At 41.3% G+C, this 22,300-nt stretch overlaps 3 protein-coding genes across 5 annotated transcripts in view; all 3 read left to right on the top strand.

Annotated features, from left to right (window-relative positions):
* Nucleotides 1-382, top strand: part of LOC143356487 (uncharacterized) — a 79,089-nt gene extending 78,707 nt beyond the window's left edge. Inside the window, exon 12 of the transcript XR_013082679.1 lies at nt 327-382. The gene's annotated coding sequence lies outside the window, so the exon portion shown is untranslated. The remainder of the gene's footprint in view (nt 1-326) is intronic.
* Nucleotides 383-1,322: 940 nt separating this feature from the next.
* Nucleotides 1,323-5,590, top strand: Polo (Serine/threonine-protein kinase polo). Of its 2 annotated transcripts, XM_076792225.1 has the most exons (8): nt 1,323-1,865; nt 2,191-2,415; nt 2,498-2,715; nt 2,790-3,085; nt 3,164-3,460; nt 3,848-4,248; nt 4,371-4,612; nt 4,740-5,590. In XM_076792225.1, the coding sequence occupies exons 1-7, from the start codon at nt 1,773-1,775 to the stop codon at nt 4,578-4,580; spliced, it is 1,740 nt and encodes a 579-aa protein (XP_076648340.1). In that variant the 5' UTR covers nt 1,323-1,772; the 3' UTR covers nt 4,581-4,612; nt 4,740-5,590. The 2 variants fall into 2 exon arrangements, with proteins under 2 accessions (XP_076648340.1, XP_076648339.1); XM_076792224.1 differs by having other exon boundaries at nt 4,371-5,590.
* A 1,172-nt stretch (nt 5,591-6,762) lies between these two features.
* LOC143356485 (ATP-binding cassette sub-family C member 4) lies at nt 6,763-22,283 on the top strand. Of its 2 annotated transcripts, XM_076792214.1 has the most exons (17): nt 6,763-6,978; nt 12,504-12,728; nt 12,859-12,988; nt 13,848-13,958; nt 14,209-14,343; nt 14,437-14,641; nt 16,075-16,297; nt 16,392-17,048; nt 17,128-17,633; nt 17,714-17,995; nt 18,086-18,315; nt 18,396-18,889; nt 18,966-19,196; nt 19,438-19,772; nt 20,291-20,536; nt 20,622-20,924; nt 21,116-22,283. In XM_076792214.1, the coding sequence occupies exons 3-17, from the start codon at nt 12,915-12,917 to the stop codon at nt 21,254-21,256; spliced, it is 4,173 nt and encodes a 1,390-aa protein (XP_076648329.1). In that variant the 5' UTR covers nt 6,763-6,978; nt 12,504-12,728; nt 12,859-12,914; the 3' UTR covers nt 21,257-22,283. The 2 variants fall into 2 exon arrangements, with proteins under 2 accessions (XP_076648329.1, XP_076648330.1); XM_076792215.1 differs by lacking the exon at nt 12,504-12,728.
* The last annotated feature ends 17 nt before the right edge of the window (nt 22,284-22,300 follow it).

Raw genomic sequence — 22,300 nt, 5'->3', positions numbered from 1 at the left:
CGCGCGACAGTCACGTATCAAAGAGGATCCTCGGTCACATCCAATGGTTAGGCCAGAGAGGAAATGAGAGTTCTCACGCCCGGGATTTTAGTGTCCCCGGTATAGTGATACCCCCTACAGTCTAATTTTTAGCCTGGACCAGAACCGGCATAATACCAGAACTAATAATACCAGAGTGAATATTACTTCTATGTTAAAAGAGGCTCTTCTATGTAGGCTCTGATCCAGCCTAAAAGATGATGCAGGTTTTAATACAGGCTAAAAAGATGATGCAGGTTCTGGTCCAGGTTAAAAAGTTGATGGAGGTTCTGTTCCAGGCTAAAAAGATGATGTAGGTTCTGTTCCAGGCTAAAAAGATGATGCAGAAAAGTGGGGACACTAAAACCCCGAGCGTGAGAATTGTCATTTCCTCTCTGGTTAGGCTTTGACGTCCTACACTTTAAACGATAATTTGGCTAGAACCGAAAATGCGTGTGTAACAACTCAATTGGACGGTTTACACCCGCATGCCTGCCGAATTCCTGCCAGGTGACTTCTTGTGAAGCACGCAGAGTATCTGTCACTTGATACGTGACTGTCGCGCGCCTCTATGATGTACGCAACGTACACCTCCGTTGGTCGGGTTGCCGCATTTTAGGCGGACTTTTAATTGTTAATAACTAAAAAATTCATTTTCGTCATATATTGTTATGGAGAACCACTCCTTGAATTTTCTGCCACATGTAGTCGAACACCCTGTGTAGGAAAATATTGTTCAGAATGTTGAGTTTTACATACCCGCCAAGTTTCATCTCGATCGGCCACAGGTGCCTTTCAGAATAATATCCAATATTAACAATAAGTTATCATAAATTCGTAGGAATCTCGTTTCGTCTCGGAAGAGATTATTCCGGTACTTTCCCGCCAATATCACTGCCCCACTACCTTTTCCTCATAATATAGATACGTTACTGTTTTGGGCGCGCATGCGCAAGAAAAGTTGGCCGATATCTCATCACTGTCGCCGGTTCCCGGAAAAAGAAGCATCGACCATTGCCACTCGATTACTATAGCCGACATTACCGGATATCCTTCCATTAAAGTCTATTTTCACAAGACGTCGCAATTCGACTGTCGTGTTTCTCCGTACATAATTTTAGTAATTTATCAAATCAGATAAGCGTGTGCTTGCATACATTATAAAACGTTTAAAAATAAAGAAATATATTTTGTTGTGTCCAATATCGTGTCTAATTTTTCAAGATTACACAAATACCTACTTACCACCATACTTAAGAATTTAAGATTTATTTACGAAAATATAGATGTACGTAGACGTGATATCTAGCGTGGAAATGAAATGCATATTTAAAGTCAGTTTAATATTTATGTAGTAACTTCAAATTGCCGCCTATGGTGATAGAGCCTCAAGGCGGACACGCAACGCGGAATGGGCTGAAACCGCTAGGAACTTTATTCTAGTTACAAAACTTTGTGAACCCATTGATCCAAATGTTATAGGGAATATATGTTCGTGGTCTTGGCAGAATTTACGCGGGTAAATGTGTGATTGGTTGCGATGTTTAGATTTAAATATTGAAATCCGTTGCTTGTCTTCCGCAAGACAAAAACTGTAGTTTGAAATTCGGAAGACACTCAACGGTGTAGTACTCAGATCTTTTCGGGTGGTACACAATTACTGGACGTTCCGTCCCGAAACTAAGACTGAAATATCAAACTTGACTGCTTGCACACAATCCGAATAATATAGACTAAGAGCAATCTTAATCAAAATGTCGAAAGACGAGAAGGAATGTGTTATTCCGGACATTATATACGACGTACACTCGGGGAAAAGTTACATCAAAGGCCGATTTTTCGGAAAGGTAAGCTTGCGCATCTGTCGCCTTGCTTTTTCGTTTCGCTTAATTTCTAAACTATTACGACAAAACAGCCAAGCTTTCCTGCTTGATCGTCTTTGAAAGTGTTAGCCTTTGTTGCTGTAATCAATCTGAGTAGCATAGTGCTGAAACACGTCATCGTAAAAAATTGTTGACTGTATTGTACTTGCATGAAGTGTAATGAAGTTCCTTACATTAAAAGAATAAGCATATTAGAGAGAATAAATGTGAATGTCTATGTATACCGGTAGAGTAACCACAGACTCCAATTGTGCCAACGTGCTACGAGTATAGCGTCATAATATTTTAGGGTGGCTTTGCAAAATGTTACGAGATCAGGGAATCAAAGTCACATCGTGTGTACGCTGGAAAAATTGTCCCAAAGGCACAAATCACAAAGAGCAATCACAGAGAAAAAATGACACAAGAGATCTCGATTCATCAGACTTTAAACCATAAAAATGTTGTAGGTTTTTATGGATTCTTTGACGATCCTCAGAATATATATATAATTCTAGAATTATGTCGCAAAAGGGTAAATAACTTTGACATTCCTTGAATCAACAGGTTGTACGCAGAGATACGTACGTTACTAATGCAACCGTTTTAAATTCCAGTCGATGATGGAATTGCACAAACGTAGAAAAGCATTAACCGAATGTGAAACTCGATATTATATGAAACAAATCTTAGACGGTGTTAATTATCTGCACCTAAATAAAATAATTCACAGAGATCTGAAGTTAGGTAATTTATTTTTGAGTGACGATCTACAAGTTAAAATTGGTGATTTTGGATTGGCCACTAGGTTGGAGCACGAAGGAGAACGAAAGAAGTAATGTTCGCGCATGTTTACACGCGTGACCAACCAATGAAAAACAAAATCAAACTTGTCTTCTCTATTAACAGGACCGTCTGCGGAACTCCTAATTATATAGCACCAGAAATTCTGACAAAGTCTGGCCATTCCTACGAAGTTGATATATGGAGCATTGGATGTATCATGTACACTTTACTTGTGGGCAAACCACCGTTCGAAACATCCAGTTTGAGAGAGACTTACGCTAGAATTAAACAAGTTCAGTATAAAATTCCACCTCATATCAATTCTATTGCTATGAATATGATATCGGAGATGCTACAAGGGAATCCAACCAAACGTCCATCTATAGGCAAACTAATGAAAGATCAATTCTTTACTTGCGGTAAATACGCGTTTCTATCTCTAATATCATCGTTAAGAAAATCCTCTTTTAATTGAACGTCTCCAAAACTTTTTTCAGGTTTCATGCCGGCAAGTCTACCGCTATCGTGTTTAACGATGGCGCCTCGCTTGGACATGTTAGAAATGCACAATCAACGCAAACCGTTATCCGAAATGAACACTAATATAATAGGGGAGGGACAAGACTTTGTATTCAGAGTACCAAACAGTCCAGGGCGTAAGACGAAACCTACAGAAACGGTAAACGAAGTCCAAAAACTGAGTCATGATATCAAGAACATGCTTCAGGTACTAAAAGAGCAGCTGGCTGCAGTATTGAAAGCTAATCCAAGCAGAGAGGCAACGTTATCGGAAGGTACTCGACAATATTGATTCTTACATGATATGTCTATCGAAACTGGCTCGAGTGAGCCATCCTCTTAACTTTTTTTGTTTTGCTGTAAATAGCATGTACTCGCTGATAACTAGACTACAGACTTTATGCAATTATGACAAGAACGAGCAGATGCAATTCAAGGCTATAAACAAATTAAGAGAATTTAAGAACGTCAATGTATTAGATTCAGCCTATTAAAATGATAAGAGGAAGCATGAAACTTCTATTAGGCTTCTGTTTGTTGCAGCAACTGATACAAAGAATTTTTATTTTGCATAAAGATCCACAGTCTACCGATAACAAATCACAATACGATATGAATGTCTATACATTTTATGTAAAGATAATCGAATTGAAATTGTTTAGATGAAATGACTGACCCCGCCGCGCAGCCTGTTATATGGATAAGTAAATGGGTTGACTATTCGGACAAGTATGGTTTCGGTTATCAGCTTTCCGATGACGGCGTCGGTGTTATGTACAATGACGGAACCCGCTTAATCATGCTGGCTAACTGCTTTAACATCCACTACATAAATCGCGAGGGGAACGAGCTGTATTACACTGTTCGAGAATACCCTCAGGATTTGGAAAAGAAGATGAAGCTAATGAACTTCTTTTTGAAATACATGAAAGAACATTTAATGAAAGCTGGAAGTTCTGTCGCTGTGAAGCCAAGCGATGCTATGTCTAGGATACCGTACATGCATCAATGGTTCAGAACACAAAATGCTGTAGTTATGCAACTTACCAATGGAACTGTGCAAGTAAGCGAGACCGAAGTTATGATTTCGAGTTCTCATTCGTCGACACGACGAAATCGACTTCTTTTCTTTTTCAAAATCCCTATATATATTTTCCATGTTATTTAACGTTACTGTCCTTGCAGATAAACTTCCTGGATCATACGAAAATTATTATGTGCCCGTTAATGGCGGCAGTTACGTACATAGACACAGACAAGAACTTCAGGACGTATAGATTCCAAACCATCGAAGAGAATGGATGCTGTAAGGGTTTGGCGAAAAACTTGGCGTACGCTCACGAGAAACTAGTATTGATGTTATCGAATCCTCAAACTCGACAAAATTGTTGTTGAGAGACTGGTCGGGGACAAGCGCTGTCGACACAGTATGTCGTAGAAGTATTGAAACTATTCTTCATTTTTCTTTCTCTTTTTTAATAAGAATAATATCTGTACACTCGGCAACATACGCATTCCTTTAAGTAACTATTTTATTTTTATTTTATTTTGTAGAACCGTATAGAAGTTTTTACTAGGTATTTTTATTGTAACAGCAAAGCGAAAAATCAACGAATTATGCGAGCAACTTACAGATATAGGAGGAAAGGAAAAGCTCTGTAATGAGTAATAGAGGAAAGGCCGGGGCCTGTATTATGTTTCGTTCTTTTTTTTTTGTTTTTAGAACAGCTGACGATTAAATTGTGGTTGTAATCTATTGTGTAGACTCTTACTTTGACATAATTTTACGGATAAACAAACGCTAAATCTAAGTGCCTCACCCGCGATGCGCATGTTACTCCGCACAAGTGCCTCGAACACGGCTGTAAAAGAGTGAAAGTTCATGGTACCGGTCGTGCTCTGACGGAGTAGTGCAATTTAAACATTTCTCTATTTATGTCGGTGCAGAACAAGCGACCTAAACTTCATTCACTTCGTTCGTAAAGGAAAAAAAAAATAGCAAAAATCTTTTCATATTCTCCATTGACCAAAGTTTGAGGTCTGCTAATGTGTATAATATACGGATGTGAAAAATCGTCGAATGCCCAAACACACGAAAACCTAGAGTATCTTTAAACCTTGTACGAGGTTTGAACAAACATTGAAGGCCTGAACGGTAGAACGATTCGAGGTGGACAATATTTATAGAAAGACTTAGGGATTCATACTTTAAAAATAAAAAAATTGCTTTGGGAATTTACGATTAGGGATCTAAGTAAATGTACATACATACAAGCATCCTAATTATGATATGTCGAACATCGCATAAACATATAATGTATTAAAACGATTGTAATGATAGGATTATTTTTGTAATTAGCCTATGACACTGTTTTGATGAGAAAGTAAACTGTTTTCATACGTAACGTGTCATTCTCTCGTTGTTCAGCGTGCGAAATGATCAAGAAATAAATACACAGTGTGTCCATTTTATTTATGGAAGAAACTACGCACCTCGAAGATCACGGGGGCAAATATGAGAATACAATCGCGACATTGAGAAGGCTTTACGAGGTCATTGTAACATAAAATAAATATTTCCGTAGTTTTCGAGATGTTTACAAGTTTCCAAACAAAATAGACGCACCGTGTATCGTTCGCGATGGTTCCGAAATTCTGTAAAGTTTCAAAGAACGTCCGAGGATCGAGCTGGCCGTAAAGAAGAATTAGGTTAGGTATAAATGTTGACGTCCCATAATTCTCGTTGCTCGAATACCCGTCGAGTTCTATTTTATACACTTTTTAAAATGTTGTTCCAACGACGAGACTGTTATGCAAATAGCGGAAGATAGCATTTACGATGTATGTATTAAAAAATAAAGGGAAACCTGACAATACATAAATTATTATATAGACAAGACTAAAATAATCCTACGGTGAGTTGAAGACTGGCGACGAAGCCTGAAGAGAGAATGTAGTTCTCGACTCTGACGGAGCCAGTCGAATTGGCATAAATGTTGACGTCCCACAATTCTCATTGCTCGAATACCCGTAGAGTTCTATTTTATACACTTTTTAAAATGTTGTTCCAACGACGGGACTGTTATGCAAATAGCGGAAGATAGCATTTGCGATGTATGTATTGAAAAATAAAGGGAAACCTGAGAATACATAAATTATTATATAGATAAGACTAAAATAATTCTACGGTGAGTTGAAGACTGGCGACGAAGCCTGAAGAGAGGACACAGTTCTCGTCTCTGACGGAGCCAGTCGAATTGGCATAAATGTTGACGTCCCACAATTCTCATTGCTCGAATACCCGTAGAGTTCTATTTTATACACTTTTTAAAATGTTGTTCCAACGACGGGGCTGTTATGCAAATAGCGGAAGATAGCATTTGCGATGTATGTATTGAAAAATAAAGGGAAACCTGAGAATACATAAATTATTATATAGATAAGACTAAAATAATTCTACGGTGAGTTGAAGACTGGCGACGAAGCCTGAAGAGAGGACACAGTTCTCGACTGTGACGGAGCCAGTCGAATTGGCATAATGCGCGCGATAGTATTGGTGAGTTACAGCGCGAAGAGCGAACGAACGAACGAGCGAAGAGCCAAGCAGAGGAAAAGCGAGATCTGTAGTCAGTAGCGGCGCAGGTTTTGCGTTGAGTGCGCGCGTGTCGGTTGGGATTCGTTCGACGCGTATTCCGCCGCTGAGAAAGTCAATTTCCCTCGTTCCAGCATGTGACATGTATACGTGTGATTCTCTAGCGAAGCCGAATCACGAACCGTCTACTGACGCAAAACAGTGAGTACATAAGTCGACCAACTAGGAAACGGGCTCGGCGTCAGCCGTTCGTCATCGACGGCTCGCTTTCGAATCGCAAACGACCAAGACTAGGCGAACGTTTGATGGTTGACGTCGAGGCCACCGCGCGGTAGCTGCTTCGAGGAACGCTTACCCTCCTCCTGGCTCAAAATATATTCCGCTAGGCTTTTTTGGGAAAGATCGACTATGCGCATGCAATCGCTTACCGAGTCGAGTCTGCTGTTGATAAAGCAGCGATTAAAGCCACGATTCCCGCAAAAACGATCATGATTCGTTATTTTGTATACACGTGTTGTTTTTATAAATTCATTCACGTAGCTCGTTTGCTGCACGACTGAATCTAATTAAATTAACGATCAACCGCCGGTGCCGGTTGTTAACCACGCGTGACTGTTCAATTGTTTCTCACGATTATTTGCGTAAGATATAATTTACAAGCATCCACGCGCGATGATGACAGGTCTTGCTGTGACGAAACCATCACGAGTACATTTCGTTTCGATGATAGAAAATATCAGTCCGGGAGAACGGCTAATCGAATATTCAAATGAACGGCGCACAGTGTGACGAATGGCCTTTTTAGCTGGACAAAATTCTAAATCGCCTATTTTTCTGTATTTATCGATTACATTGTTTACATTTGTATAAACTATGAATAATTAATTTTTTACAACATTTCGTTGGTTTTTGTTAATTAAACAATATATTTTAAGTGATTTATAATTAAATATAAAATACAACAAAGTTAGTAATGGATCTATGTAACACAGAATGATTTAACAAGTAGTAGATATTGTCAAAGAAGACGTCATTTTTAAGTATGGACAAAAAGAATGTAATTTTGGAAAAATGATTGTAAATGTTACTTTTTGGAGATTCAGACATATTCTAACGGGAAAGAATTATTCTTTGGTATAGTATAAGCTTGTGTTGTTTATACCAATTTGTTTAGATTAATCTAAAAATTTGTACTTCCTATTTACACTTTTCATAATTTTTATAAGGGATGAAATGTTTTGATTCAACGTGCCTGATTATATCTAAGGAAGATTTTGTTATAACGTTTTGACGTATAAAGTGATAACGTAACGAATAAAACACTAACAACAATCACAGTAATTATAACAATAACAATACAACAACAATAAAAATAACGAAACTGAAAGATATAAGAAAAACGCAAGGGAGATCTACACTGCACGCTGATCGCTCTGAGACTGAAGAAACGAATTTTCATACGAAGAAAGTTCAACGACGTAACTTGATTGTAAAAATTAGTATAGTTCTGCAACGTTCCACAAGCCAATTTTGGTATTAAAATAAAGTAGAGAATCTCTACTTTATTATATGTAAAAATCATCGCGTGGACCGAGACGTGGCGCATACACTAATTCATTAACGAAGAGTAGTAACATGGGCGTTTCTGTGGAAAAATAAGTACCGTCTTTGACACTTAATTTACAAAAATAGAGGAATGTTATCGATAATTTGGAACTACTAAAGTGAAAATACATGTTTTGAGATGTTATATCCATCATATATAGGAAATTTAAACACTCATTTACATTTTAACATATTTCTAGCGTGTATGGAAATGTGCCCATTCATTTATAGGTTAGGTATTCGTCTTTTAGGTGAAGTTTACACGCTCTGTAAATATACAACAAAAGAATTTTAAGTTTTCATATTCAAGGGTTTTAATACATGGTTATTTTAGATTATATTAGCACAGTTAGTTTTTCTTTATTTGAAATTTAATTTTGTCCAGCTAAAAAGGCCATTCGTCACACTGTGCGGCGCCGTGCCGGCCGATCTTCCTGTAAAATTGAATTTTACTTCCCGACCGTGTTTGTATAAATAATTTGAAAAGGCCCAGTCATCCACAGCGCAAGAGTAGATGCGCCCAGAGTGTATCGCGTTGAACCGTTATGAATCACGTGTCGTTAGCAATTGACCCCTTCGCGGCATCTGGTCATGATAACAATTTCGCGTGGCATCGTTTCGATGAAGGTCCATTAAACGCGTCAAGTAGTACGCCATTTAGAAGACTACACCCGCAACGGTTAAATAGGAGGATCACGATTAATAATCGAACAAACGCGTATTTTTAGACCTCGACAGTTGGATGGTCAGTTGGAATCGCGAGTGTCCAACGTTGGAACGGGAGAAAGATAGCTATGCAGAACTTCGCCACTATCTTCGTTTCTGTTGCCCTCTCGTAGGCGATCGTCCGATGTTACAGGTTAACTTTTCGTTGCGTAATGCGTTTCAATTGTTTCCAGAGGACATCAGCGATGACTTCCCGACGAAACCGCGCGCCAGCTTGTTTGATCGGTCTTCTACTCGAATTGCAAATCTCAGATTTGATTTTTAGAAAGAATCTATGAAAAGTTTGCTCGGAAAATCGCCGGTCACAAGGGTGCGTTCTTGAAAGGACGATTCTGGATAATATTTTGTGGAAATTATGAAATGTAATTTTCATTATTAAATTATTAACATTTTTAATTATTATTGCTATCACGCGTCTACGTAGGCGGTTCCGATTGCTCTATCGTAACGTTCCCATTATTCGCGATCGTATAGAATTTATATTTTTTATAAATATAGGAGTTACGCGAACGACAGAGTTTCGATTTGAAGTCAAAGTTCAACGTTTCGCATGCGTTTACCGGTTATGCGAACCGAACGCTTCTTTAAAGTAATCGCGTGTTTGCCGAAACGTTCGGTGACAAGATTACAATTTAGGAGGACATTTTCCTAGCCGATCGATAATGGTGTAAAGTAACGTGTTTGCAGAAGATTTCGAATCTCGCAACACCGGAGAAGTGAACGGATTTACTGTTAGCGGATTTCGCTTGTTCGTATCTCGGAAACTCTCGGGGAGTGACAGTCTAAGTATTTACCTGGGTTGTAATTTGTTTTACGACGGCTCTTGTGTACATATTCGGCCATCTTCGAATCACGGGTCGTGCGCGACTTTACCGACTGGGTTAACAAACCTTGATTCCCTTCTTCTGCTAATATCTGAGGCGATATGCGAATACAAACACGACATATCGCGTTCAGGGCTATTAATTGTGAACTTGACACCTGAAATTGGGCTGTTTATTTAAAAATCTGTTCGGATCGGATCTCAACGCGCTAACGCAATCGAAATACGTGAAAGTTTGCACAGTCGATAAGGGGCAGTAAATTAACGTCAGGCTGCGCGACATTGAAATATTAGGGGAATAATTCTTGATCCCGAGTAAAGAATCACGCCTAACCGAAAGCACGATTATTATCGTTGCCTCGTTCCGTTACATTTTTACGCGAAATATGAAACATTTTCCGCGTATCTACTTACCGATGCATGATCCAACAGAACCGGTGTCCGTCGAAAATCATGCGGAGTCGCGTTTCAAATATTTTCTCCTTTTATCAAAAATTTAAAGAAAAGAGAAAGAACTCGAATAAGTTGCGCGGGGAGAGCTAATTCGGTAGTATAGCAAGATGCATGTATTCGATCATTATTAATTTGACCGATACGTTTGTCACAGCCTTAATTTGTATATTTATGTGATTGACCGAAAGAATCAGCTATGAACGTGGGAACAAGATTACATAACTCGTAATGATGCACATACACGCGTGCCCCATGGAAAGTTTATAGGAATTTGTCTTGTATAACCATGACGGCGACGGTTCCACCGACTTGGCAACCGTGCAGACGGCGACAAACGACGAATACACATACATATGTATCTGTATCGTTCTACATACGAATCATGGATGATGGTAATGCATACGGAAATACTCATTCGCTGCGATAACAATTAACCATCCAGCGTCGCGAAGTATTCGCAACGGTTCGCCATGTCGAGACTTCTGTTTCTCTGTCGCCTTTTCGTCGTGACTAGAATCAATGCTAACAATTGGAAACAGTTTTCCGCTGAATCACGATGATCGTAACGATGATTACTGGCACCATTTCATCTTCGTCATTCACTCTGCACACAGCTGATACGCGATAACTAAAAATAAGACAACAATTATTTAACCGCGGATATACATACTCACGTTTCCGTGCAACATCCAAACGACGAGATAACGATTTTCTACGAATTTGTTTACGACGGTAACGCTTTCCGATCGTTCGAAAATGTTAAGTACACACATATCTAATAAGTGCACACTTATCGATTGCTTTCAAATCTTTTCCATTGTAACAGCGAAACCGTGAACACTCTATTTAATAAAATGTTTCGTAAAATACTATTCTACTAACATTTTCTTCGGTGAATTGTACACGTTGCTGACAGAATCCTAACAACTTAACGGACTCTTCGCGTTCAGGCTGGTATCATGTTACAATTGTTTCTTTTATCTCGTTGATTCGTGCGTCGGACAGGCGTATTTGAACAAGAGACGATGATGAATTACGAAAAAAGTTTGTGCAGTCGCGAGAAGTTATTCAAAATTGATTGATAAAATTCTCGTCCGATCAATAAATTCATTTGCCGCCCCTGGATCGGAGATTTCTCTGTCAGCACCGTTCGGTTCTCTAATTTTCCACGAGAGCGGTTTGGGACAAATGCTCAACAACGTTATGACAATTATAATGATACGTCATGCAGGATCAATACCGCAGTGATATCACTCGCAATTACTTTAATACATCTATTAACAACGGCGAACAGTATTAACAGCGACCCAACTGGGCGCAAACGGGCTTTGATCAATAAATATTCGAGTTAACGTCGAAAACCGCGTACAACACGGCGCGCAATGGTGCCAAATGGTAAAAAAAAAACGGCAAAAAATCTGTAAAAACGTAACTACCCAACGAATTTGTTTGAAAATTTGTGGAGAGATTGCCACAGGTACAACGCTTATTTGGCAAAAAAAAATTTTTTAAGAAAGTTGCTAAACATTAAGTAATATGGGCTAATCGGAAATCTCTGTTTCCTGGCCATTTTTTTTGGAAGCATACAATAAATCTATTAAAAAGTTTAAACATCAACTTTCAGAATTTCCAAGAATGAATCGAGCGGAAGTTACGGTGTATTTGATATTTTAGGTGAATTTTTTCGGAATATTTCTAAATAATAAAGGAAAATGTGGAATGCATATGATCTATTAATTCTTTGTGTATAAAAAGATATTTATTAATCATTTTTGTTTGCCAGTTAATAGTTCAGGCTATTTGCAGTAACCCACATGATTTTATAGGCGGAGTAATTACATAATTATCGCACTGAAATCTGATGAAATCCCGGGAGAGAGGAAAAGGTTATTTACCATGCGTATATCTCCGTGAAAAAATTTTTGTTTTAAAAATCGGACTTTGGCACATTTTTGATAAAAATCGAAAATTTATAAAATGCCGGTTAGCCGCGCACACAGCCCCCGAGGATTTGTTTGAGGAATGACGAAGCAGCTAGTAGGGAGATAAAGAAAAGAAACCCAATTGATAATTACACATTTTGAAACAAGATACAGAATTCGTTTGTCCTTAAATACAGGTGCTCGATCGACACCCGTCTCATTCATGAAGTAGAAGAGGAAGGATTTGCTGGTGTATCAGGAAATCGGTCCTGTTCGTTGAAACGATATTACCAAGCAAGCGAGCGAGCTTGGTAAACAGTGTTTTCGTGACATCAGTCCCGAGATTGCAGCTTTATCTGAAAGCCTAGTGTAAATTTTCATATGATAGGCGAAATTGCCGGCAATTAATCGTGAAACAGACCGTAAGACTGGGTTTCCGTTCTCTATTGCTGCTGCCGCTACTGTTGCTGCTGTTGCTACTGCTATTGCCGTTGCTGCTGAGCGCAGGGAATTTCGAATCTCGGCTTAAAACGTCCTCTTATTCCCGTTTAGTGGTATTTAAGTGTCGAATCGCTCGAGAAGTGAGTTAATGCGGTGCGTACAAGAAGATGGACTCGAGCAGCGTCAAATCGAACCCGAACCCTCGAGAAAAGGCGAGCCTGGTGTCCGTGTTATTATGGTGGTAAGTATCTTCAACTATTTAACGACTCGATCATTCCAATAGAACGAATACCCTACCGATTTTTATGCGAATCCCTGCTCTCATAGATCTCTCGCCAACCTTCGTCAGCAGGAGCTTATCTCGATGCAAGAACAAAATAAAAATTTGTTTTTATCGATTTACGCGTTTCCTTGTATGCCTTTTATATAATAAACGCACAGAATCCGCAGGACAATAAAGTTATCATTAGATTGCGGATTGAACATGTTAGAAGAAATAAATAATATCGCTGTGTCCTACGTGATTGATCAAAATTGTTGAAAATACATTTTATTGTTTGACCTCTGTTTCTTGCAATCGTTGAAGATCACTTTTGTTTTATATAAAGCACCGCAGTCTAGTTATCAATTGCTGAAAATACATTTTATTGTTTGACCTCTGTCTCTTACAATCGTTGAAGATCACTTTTGTTTTATATAAAGCACCGCAGTCTAGTTATCAATTGCTGAAAATACATTTTATTGTTTGACCTCTGTCTCTTGCAATCGTTGAAGATCACTTTTGTTTCATATAAAGCACCGCAGTCTAGTTATCAATTAGTACATTAGAATAGTTTCTTATCGGAAGACAACGGCCATCGAGTACCGCTATTTTTTAATTATTTCCAGTTATTCGAAAATTATCTTAACGACAGCAATGATAGCAAACAGGCATAATTTGATGGCGATTGCATAGGAAAAATTGTATGCGAAACGGGCAATAAACGTCGGCAAACTATAGTGCTTGCGTGCGCGCAACTGCGTTATCATTATGCGCGGTGATCACCCATAACTATGGCGAACCGTTAAGTAACCGATGTATATAAATCAATCGTTAACAGGTGGACGATAGGCTTGTTCAAAACAGGCTACAAGAAAGTTTTGCAGACGGACGATCTGTATGATCCATTGAAGACCGATCGATCGCACGTGCTCGGGGACAGATTAGAGAAGTTTGTATCGAGAATTGAAATGAACATCGACGTTCGATTAACCCTCGGAAGGCGGATGTTGTTCAAATGTACTGATCCGTTGATGCTACGCGAACAATCGCTTGCGACTGCATAGTCTTTTTTTTTTCTTTCTTAAACACAAAATAGAGAAAGAATAATTCCTCTTTTTTGTTTAGTTAACATTCGCTATTCGAGGGTCAACACGCGGAAACGAAAGATAAAGACATTGTTCGAACCTTTTAATTTTCAGACGATGGACAATCGAATTGGAAAATGCGAGGAAAAACAAACGGGGACCCAGTTTCCTGAGGGCCATTTTCCGCACCTTTCTGTGGGAGTACACTCTGCTCGGGCTGATGCAAATAGTAAACGAATTTGTACTAAGGTACCGGACTCTACTCTTTTCCCCGTACAACGATTTCAAACCGATGATTTTTGTCTCCGGATCGAATTAATCCTAACTGAAAGTTTCAAATAGATTGGGAACACCGATACTTCTCGGAGGGCTGCTGCGCTACTTCAAGAAAAACACCACCGAAACGTACGAGACTGCGCTTCTGTATGCAGGAGGGATTTGCATCGCCACTTTGATAAACGTGGTGTTGTTCAATCAGGCGATCTTCGGCGCGTTCCACGTTGGCGCAAAAATTAGGATCGCGGCGTGTTCCGTTGTTTATCGTAAGGTAATAAAGATGGCGGTCGAGTATCACAAAGTGGAGGGGAATATGCATGACCTGTTCAAGCTCGATGTAGTCTTCTTGAACTTTAAATTGGAAAAATTTTCAAACAAAATTGAAGTAGCACGACAAAGAATATATTAGGGGTACCCATAAGTAATCAATTATTTGCAAAGAATTTGTTTTGCCTTTAGTTCTGTACCGATCGTTGAAGAGGAAACACGTATTCTTTTACAGTTTTCGGTCAAGCAGCCTGTGTTCAAAATATTCCAAAAAGTATAATTCTTTTTTACAACTCTGTAATAAAATGGCGGCGTCCGTACCTTCCGAGGATCATATTCGTCATTGCATACTTTTTCATTTTCATGCGGGATTTAATGCAACGGTGACAACAAAGAAAATTTACGATGTTTATGGAGATGTATCGAAGGTCAACAAGTGTCAACGTTGGTTCGGAAGGTTTGCTGCTGGTGATTATGATCTCTCCGACAGGCCTCGAAGTGGACGACCAGTTGAATTTGATAATGACACCCTAAAGTCTCTAGTGGAAGCTGATCCAGAATTAAGTATACAAGAATTATCGAGAAGCCTTGGGTCTGCATGGTCAACTATACAAAGACACCTACATGAAATGGGAAAGGCATATAGGCAAGGAATATGGGTACCGCATCAATGATCTGAGACCAACAAGAATATTCGTCGATCAATTTGCACTTCATTGCTATCCAGATTTTGTAGAGATCCATTTCTTAGCAGAATCGTTACCGGAGATGAAAAATGGATTCTTTGTGATAACATAAAGCGTTCCAAGCAATGGCTTTCTGCAAATCAAACCGTAATATCAACCCCTAAACCTAGCGTATCACTTAGGAAGGTGTTACTGTGCATTTGGTGGGACTGTCGTGGCATAATTCACTTTGAGTTGTTGAAACCTGGAGAAACAGTTTCTGCTGAGTTATATTATCAGCAATTACAACGGCTGTATTCAGAACTATTGATAAAGAGGACATCTTTAGTCCACAGAAAAGGTGTAATACTGCAAATTGACAATGCCCGGCCCCGTACAGCGAAACTCACTCAGGAAAAATCAAAGAATTGCAATGGGAAGTTTGACCGCACCCCGTACTCAACGGATATTGCTCCCTCTGATCTTTTCAGATCTCTGGAGCATTATTTAAGGAATTCTGTACAAGATGCAAGGAGGCACCTTGAGTCATATTTTGCTTGACGAACCCTGGATTTCTATAAGAGGGGGATTGAAAATTTGCAGGAAAGATGGCAAAAGGTCCTTGATAACTTGATACTACAAAGTTTGTTGTAGATTTCAAAACAATTGATTACTTATGGGTCCCTTTAATATGTACTTCGGACATGAAAGAATGTCCTCAACTTCGCCGAATATTTTCTATTGTTCCTGATTTGTGCGATTTTCTGTACAGGCGTTGCGGCTCAGCAAAACAGCGTTGGGCGAGACAGCGCCAGGAAAGGTAGTCAATTTAGTGGCGAACGACGTGAACAGGTTCGATCTTGTTTCGGTGTTCATTCACCACATGTGGTCGGCCCCGCTCTCAGCACTGATCATAGCGTACTTCCTCTACACCGAGGCTGGCTACGCCGGTTTGATCGGCATCGCCGCGGTGTTCGTTGTCGTGCCGATTCAATGTGAGTTTTCGGTAATGATTATGCGTATACATTCTATACCGGACGCATACCGTTAAGTCGTGCAACGCTTACGTATTACGGTGACGCATTTCAGCCTATACCGGGAAGCTGTCCTCCAAGTTTAGGCTGCAGACCGCCGTGAAAACCGACGAGAGGGTGCGACTAATGGACGAGATCATATCGGGCGTTCAAGTAATTAAGATGTACGCATGGGAGAAACCGTTCTGCGCGCTCATAGAAACCGCCCGGAGACTGGAATTGCAAGTGGTTACGAAGAGCTCGTACATCAGAGGCATCTACATGACTTTCAATCTGTTCACCACGAGAATGGCGCTTTATTGCACCCTGGTCAGCATGATGTTGCTCGGGAACGATCTGACCGCCGACAAGGTGTTCGTCTTCTCCTCTTACTTCAACATATTGGCGCACACCATGTCGGGAATGTTCGTACGCGGTTTCGCGGAGATAGCCGAGTGCTTGGTCGCCGTGAGGAGATTGCAGCACTTCCTGATGTACGACGAGTTCCAAGAGAAGGGATTCCATCTGAACAAATTCGCCGCCAGTCTGAACGGTAGCATCAACATGGACGCGAAGCAGGCTTCCAACAAAACGTCTCGAAATGATCTGCCGTACATCGACGACGAGATAGAGGGCTACGAGAATCTCGACAGATCCGAGGAGAAGAGGAAACACAACGGTTTGGTGGTGGTCGCCAGCGATCTGTTGAGGAACACCGCGACTCTCATAGAAGGTAAGACACGCGACAGAAATGCCGTTCGCGCGGAATGGCACGAGGTTCGAAATACTACCGGTCACGTTTTTTTCCGCAGACAAGAAACGTACGTCTGTGGCGAACGAGGAGTCATGCGCGGTTAAGATAGTCAACGTAACAGCCAAATGGGAGCCCAGTCAATCGGAGAGCACTCTGGAAGGACTGAATCTAGAGATCGAGAAAGGAAAGACGTACGCGGTGATCGGTATGGTCGGCGCGGGGAAGAGTTCCTTCCTCTCCGCCATCCTCGGTGAAATAGAGGTCACGGAAGGTCAAATCAAGGTCAATGGAAGTTTGAGCTACGCCGGCCAAGAAGCTTGGGTCTTCGGGTCGACCGTTCGACAAAATATACTCTTCGGTCAGCCGTACGATCGCCCCCGTTACCAAAGGGTTGTCAAAGCGTGTTCCCTTCTGAGAGACTTCAAGCAATTTCCTCAGGGTGATCAGACAGTGGTCGGAGAAAGGGGCAGCTCTTTGTCAGGGGGTCAAAAGGCTAGGATCAATTTGGCCAGGTCGTTGTACCGACAAGCTGATATATATCTACTGGATGATCCTCTGAGCGCTGTGAGTAAAGTTTGCCCTGTATCCTCTGGTATCGCTTAGGCAACCGAGCTTCAATGACCATCCGTGCAATGACGTTTCAGGTCGATACGCACGTGAGCAAACATTTGTTCGAAGAGTGCATTCAACGATTCCTGTCGGGGAAAACCAGAATTCTGGCGACCCATCAGCTGCAATACGTGAAGAGCGTCGACACCATCGTTCTGATCGAGCAAGGAAAGATCACAGTGTTCACGAGCTATCAGGAACTGTTGGACAAGCGACCCGAGTACTGTAAACTTCTCGCGGAGGGTGGCGAACCCCACGATGACTCTTCTTTGGAGAAGAGTGGCATGCGAAGGCAATTTTCGTCGTCGAGTACCAGAGTCGGTTGCATTTCGTATTCTCGTATCGTTTAGGATCCAGAAACGCTTCTTCGGACGGAGAATGAACAATCTGTATTTCTCTTTTGGCAGAGCCGAACACCGGAAGCTAGCAGCTGCGGTACCGACGACGAGGAGGAAGACGAGGACCCCGAAAAACAGAACGACGGTTTCGAAGGGACATCCCGTGGAACGGTCAAGGGACCGATTTTCATAAAGTACTTCCAAACAGGCGCTAACTTGTGCCTGGCAACCACTGTACTTCTGCTATTTCTAATTACTCAGTGCATCGTCAGTCTCAACGATTATTTCGTTCCGATTTTGTGAGTAGTTCCGTTCCCGTAGCTTTGTTCCGACGCGATGATCGCATAACAATTTTTACGAGCGTCGATCGTGTTTGTAGAGTCAACGTAGAAGAAACACGACACCTGAACGCTAACCTGAACGCTACCAACGACACAATGACGATCGACCAATCGGATATATCGTCTTCGTACCCTTATCTGTACATATACACGGCTATAGTACTGGGAATATTTATGATTGGAATCACCAGATCCCTGATATTTTACAAGGTCTGCATACTGTGCAGTCAAAAGCTGCACGACATGGCGTTCAGCGCGTTGATCAGAACCGGTATGCGGTTTTTCGACACGAATCCCAGCGGCAGGATTCTCAACAGATTCTCGAAGGATATGGGAGCGATAGATGAACTACTGCCGAAAGCGATACTCGATGCTGGCCAGATATGCATGATGATGGTTGGCTCCCTAGTCGTCTCTTGTATCGTCAATGTTCTTTTCTTGGTACCGATAGTGTTCCTGGGATTTGTATTCTACTGGATACGGAAGGTGTTTCTCAAAACTAGCAAGAACATCAAAAGAATGGAGGGAATGAGTATGTAACGATACCTAGATCACCATAGTAGCACGTGTTTCTCGTTAAAATAACGTCGACGCGTTTTTCTCTTCAGCTCGATCACCCGTATTCACTCACCTAAACGCCACGCTCAACGGGCTGACTACAATCAGAGCGTATTGCGCGCAGGAAATATTGAAGAAAGAATTCGACAAGCTACAAGACGTCCATACTTCCACATTTTATATGTACGTAGTAGCTAGCACTGCCTTTGGATTTTCTCTGGACATCTTTTGCCTTGTGTTCACTTCGTTGGTTACCTTCAGCTTTCTTCTTTTACAACAATGTAAGACTTTTATAATTGTATGGAGCAACTCTCGGGGCGACTAGATGATCAAACACGTGTCTCGGCGGTGTTTTTACCCACTCTTCTTTTTTGGGGGAGGGGGGGGGGGGGTTTGGTTTATGTTCTGATCGCGCGCCACTATTTTGACCTTTTAGATGCCCGATAGAGTTCTCCGTTCCTCTACTGTATTCTTTTCTTTGTGGCGACACGAATCGACCGACTGATTTCCTCTTGTTCGCAGCGTTTTCGGGAGGCGAGGTGGGTCTAGCCATCACCCAGGTGATGGCCATGACTGGAATGATCCAATGGGGCATGCGACAGAACGCCGAAGTGGCCAATCAGATGATGGCCGTGGAACGTGTGCTCGAGTACACGCAAATAGCACCGGAACCGAATCTACGCGACCGAGGAAAATTCGCGAAGAAGACTGAGAAAGCTGTCGCTCTTCCAGCTGACGCTCCGGCGAAATGGCCCGCGGAGGGAACGATCCAGTTCAAGCAGATCTACATGCGATACGTGGAAGACGATCCTCCGGTGCTGAAGGGCCTGAACATTGTCATTTCCGCAGGGGAGAAGGTTCGTTTGCTTCTTCCGAATTCTACAGGATATCTATAGGAAAATGTACTTTCTCGAAAGGGGTGATTCCCGAGGTCATTTCAAGTAAAACCACGGTCCAATCGGAGCGCGGCTTCAGTGGACGGAGTCCGACGCCGTGCTCTGATTGGTCCGTGTTTTTCGTTAATAACTTAACCTTAACAGAGAGGAAATGAGAGTGCTACCCCTAGTCTAATTTTTAGCCCGGACCAGAATCTGCATCATTAGCAGCGGATTCCTAATAATGCCAGGGTGGATGCTACTTCTATGTTAAAAGAGTTGCAGCCTAAAAGTTGATGCAGGTTCTGTTCCAGGCTAAAAACTTGATGCAGGTTCTGTTCCAGGCTAAAAAGTTGATGCAGAAAAGTGGGGACACTAAAACCCCGAGCGTGAATACTTTCATTTCCTCTCTGTCCTTAACAAAGCCGCGGAGAACATTTTCGCAAAGTGACTTCAACATTTTGGGACACCGCGTATAAAGTTGCTGTGATATGTTACAGGTAGGAATTGTTGGTCGGACCGGTGCAGGAAAATCCTCGCTGATAGCCGCACTGTTCAGATTAGCGAAAATCGAGGGAGCCATAGAAATCGATGGCATAAACACCGGGTCGATCTGCCTGGAGGATCTACGGCGCAAGATATCGATCATTCCCCAGGATCCCGTTTTGTTCTCTGGCACCCTGAGGCGCAATCTAGACCCGTTCAACGAGTTCTCGGATGACGCACTGTGGGAAGTGCTCGAAGAGGTTCGTCGGATAAGAGAATAAACTTTTTCGAAACGAGTAAACGTCAGTTCTATGGAAATTGATCGGTGGATTTGAAAATTGGCAGGTGGAGCTGAAAGACGCTGTTGTCACTGCCGGCACCGGGCTGGGCAGTCGAGTATTCGACAGAGGGAGCAATTACAGTGTCGGTCAGAGACAGTTGGTTTGTTTGGCAAGAGCAATCTTACGGAACAATCGAATACTCATGCTCGACGAGGCAACCGCGAACGTCGATCCGCACACGGACGCTTTGATCCAACACACGATAAGACAAAAATTCGCCAAGTGCACTGTACTTACTATTGCCCATCGGCTCATCACCATCATGGACAGCGATAGAGTTCTAGTTATGGATAAAGGTCGTATGGCGGTAAGCAACGAACTATATCTCTTTCGCGGCTGTGTTTGAAAAATTCAGTGAGTGGCGCCATCCACAATTTTCTACGGCAACTTTCGCAACCACCCTTCGATGAGCTTGTTATCTGTATCCGTGATAACGTATCGCTGTATCTAATGCTTTTCCGGATGATAAATGATTTTTTCTTTTAATCTATGTTGCAGGAGTACGATCACCCACACATACTGCTTCAGAACAGCTACAGTCAGTTCACGTCTTTAGTAAAGGAGACCGATCGCGCGATGTATGACCAATTAGTTAAGATAGCGAGACAAGCTTACGTTGCGAAACACGGGGAACGATGATCTATGGGATCTCGGCAGTCGATCAGACTATTTTGCTCTTCTGGATCGACTTCCGATAGCTGATAAGCGGCGATTGTACGATTATACTTCTACACGTATAGAAACAAGTATTAAAACAAGTTCCGAGAGCGCGCGCGCGCGCGAAAGATCGTTTATACATATTTTTATTATCGTTGAACGAGCCAACAGATATACATATATTGTTCCCAGTACTTCTTGTAAATGAAAATGGCGCTGTTGAGCGGCGCTCGCATCTCTTCCAAACGGGTACTTACAATTTTTTATTGTATATTTTACATGATTCTCAACTCTTGGCAATTTTCGATCCGTGAATTTTGATCGACGATAGATGGTGCATTAAACTATATTTCCTTTACACCGTAGAATTGTACGAATCGCGCACAATGTGAATTAATTCTATTTTACGCATAAACTATACATACTATGCGATGTTAACGATACCACTAATTGTAAGTGCGTTGAATGCTCGAAGGCGATCGTTACGCGGAACAGTTGTTAAATAAATAAGTTTAAACAAGCGAAGGGTGACACGTTCTCGCGACCCAAGGCCGGACAAGTCCCGCCTCTCGTATAAATTAATGCCTGCCCTAGTGTTTTGCTGCTTTCCTTCACAACTGTCTCGCGTGGCTTTTGCATGAAAAGAAGTTCTAGCTAGATCATGGACTAGACGGGCGTGATAGATAATAAAATCGAACAGGGAAGGAACGATTAATATCGGCGTGAAAATAAATAAAATCTCATATAAAATTCTTCGTGAACTATCGATAATAGGCAAAGTGACTCGATACGAAAAAGAAAGTCTATAATGAACACTGCACACATTTCTGTATACTTTACCGAGTAACGTGTACCAGCAAGAAATCGATGGTGCCGGTATCGAGTCAAAATACATTTTAGACTACACAGGGAGATTACAATGTCGTATATTTTTTATGAATACGTACGCGAGGAATATCATTAATGTATAATGTATCGAATTGTGTAAATAAAACTCCAGTTTTATAGACGCTATTGATTTATTAA

Source organism: Halictus rubicundus, chromosome 8 (genome assembly GCF_050948215.1).
Source record: "Halictus rubicundus isolate RS-2024b chromosome 8, iyHalRubi1_principal, whole genome shotgun sequence".
NCBI lineage: Eukaryota > Metazoa > Arthropoda > Insecta > Hymenoptera > Halictidae > Halictus > Halictus rubicundus.
This window is presented reverse-complemented; position numbering and strand designations above follow the sequence as displayed.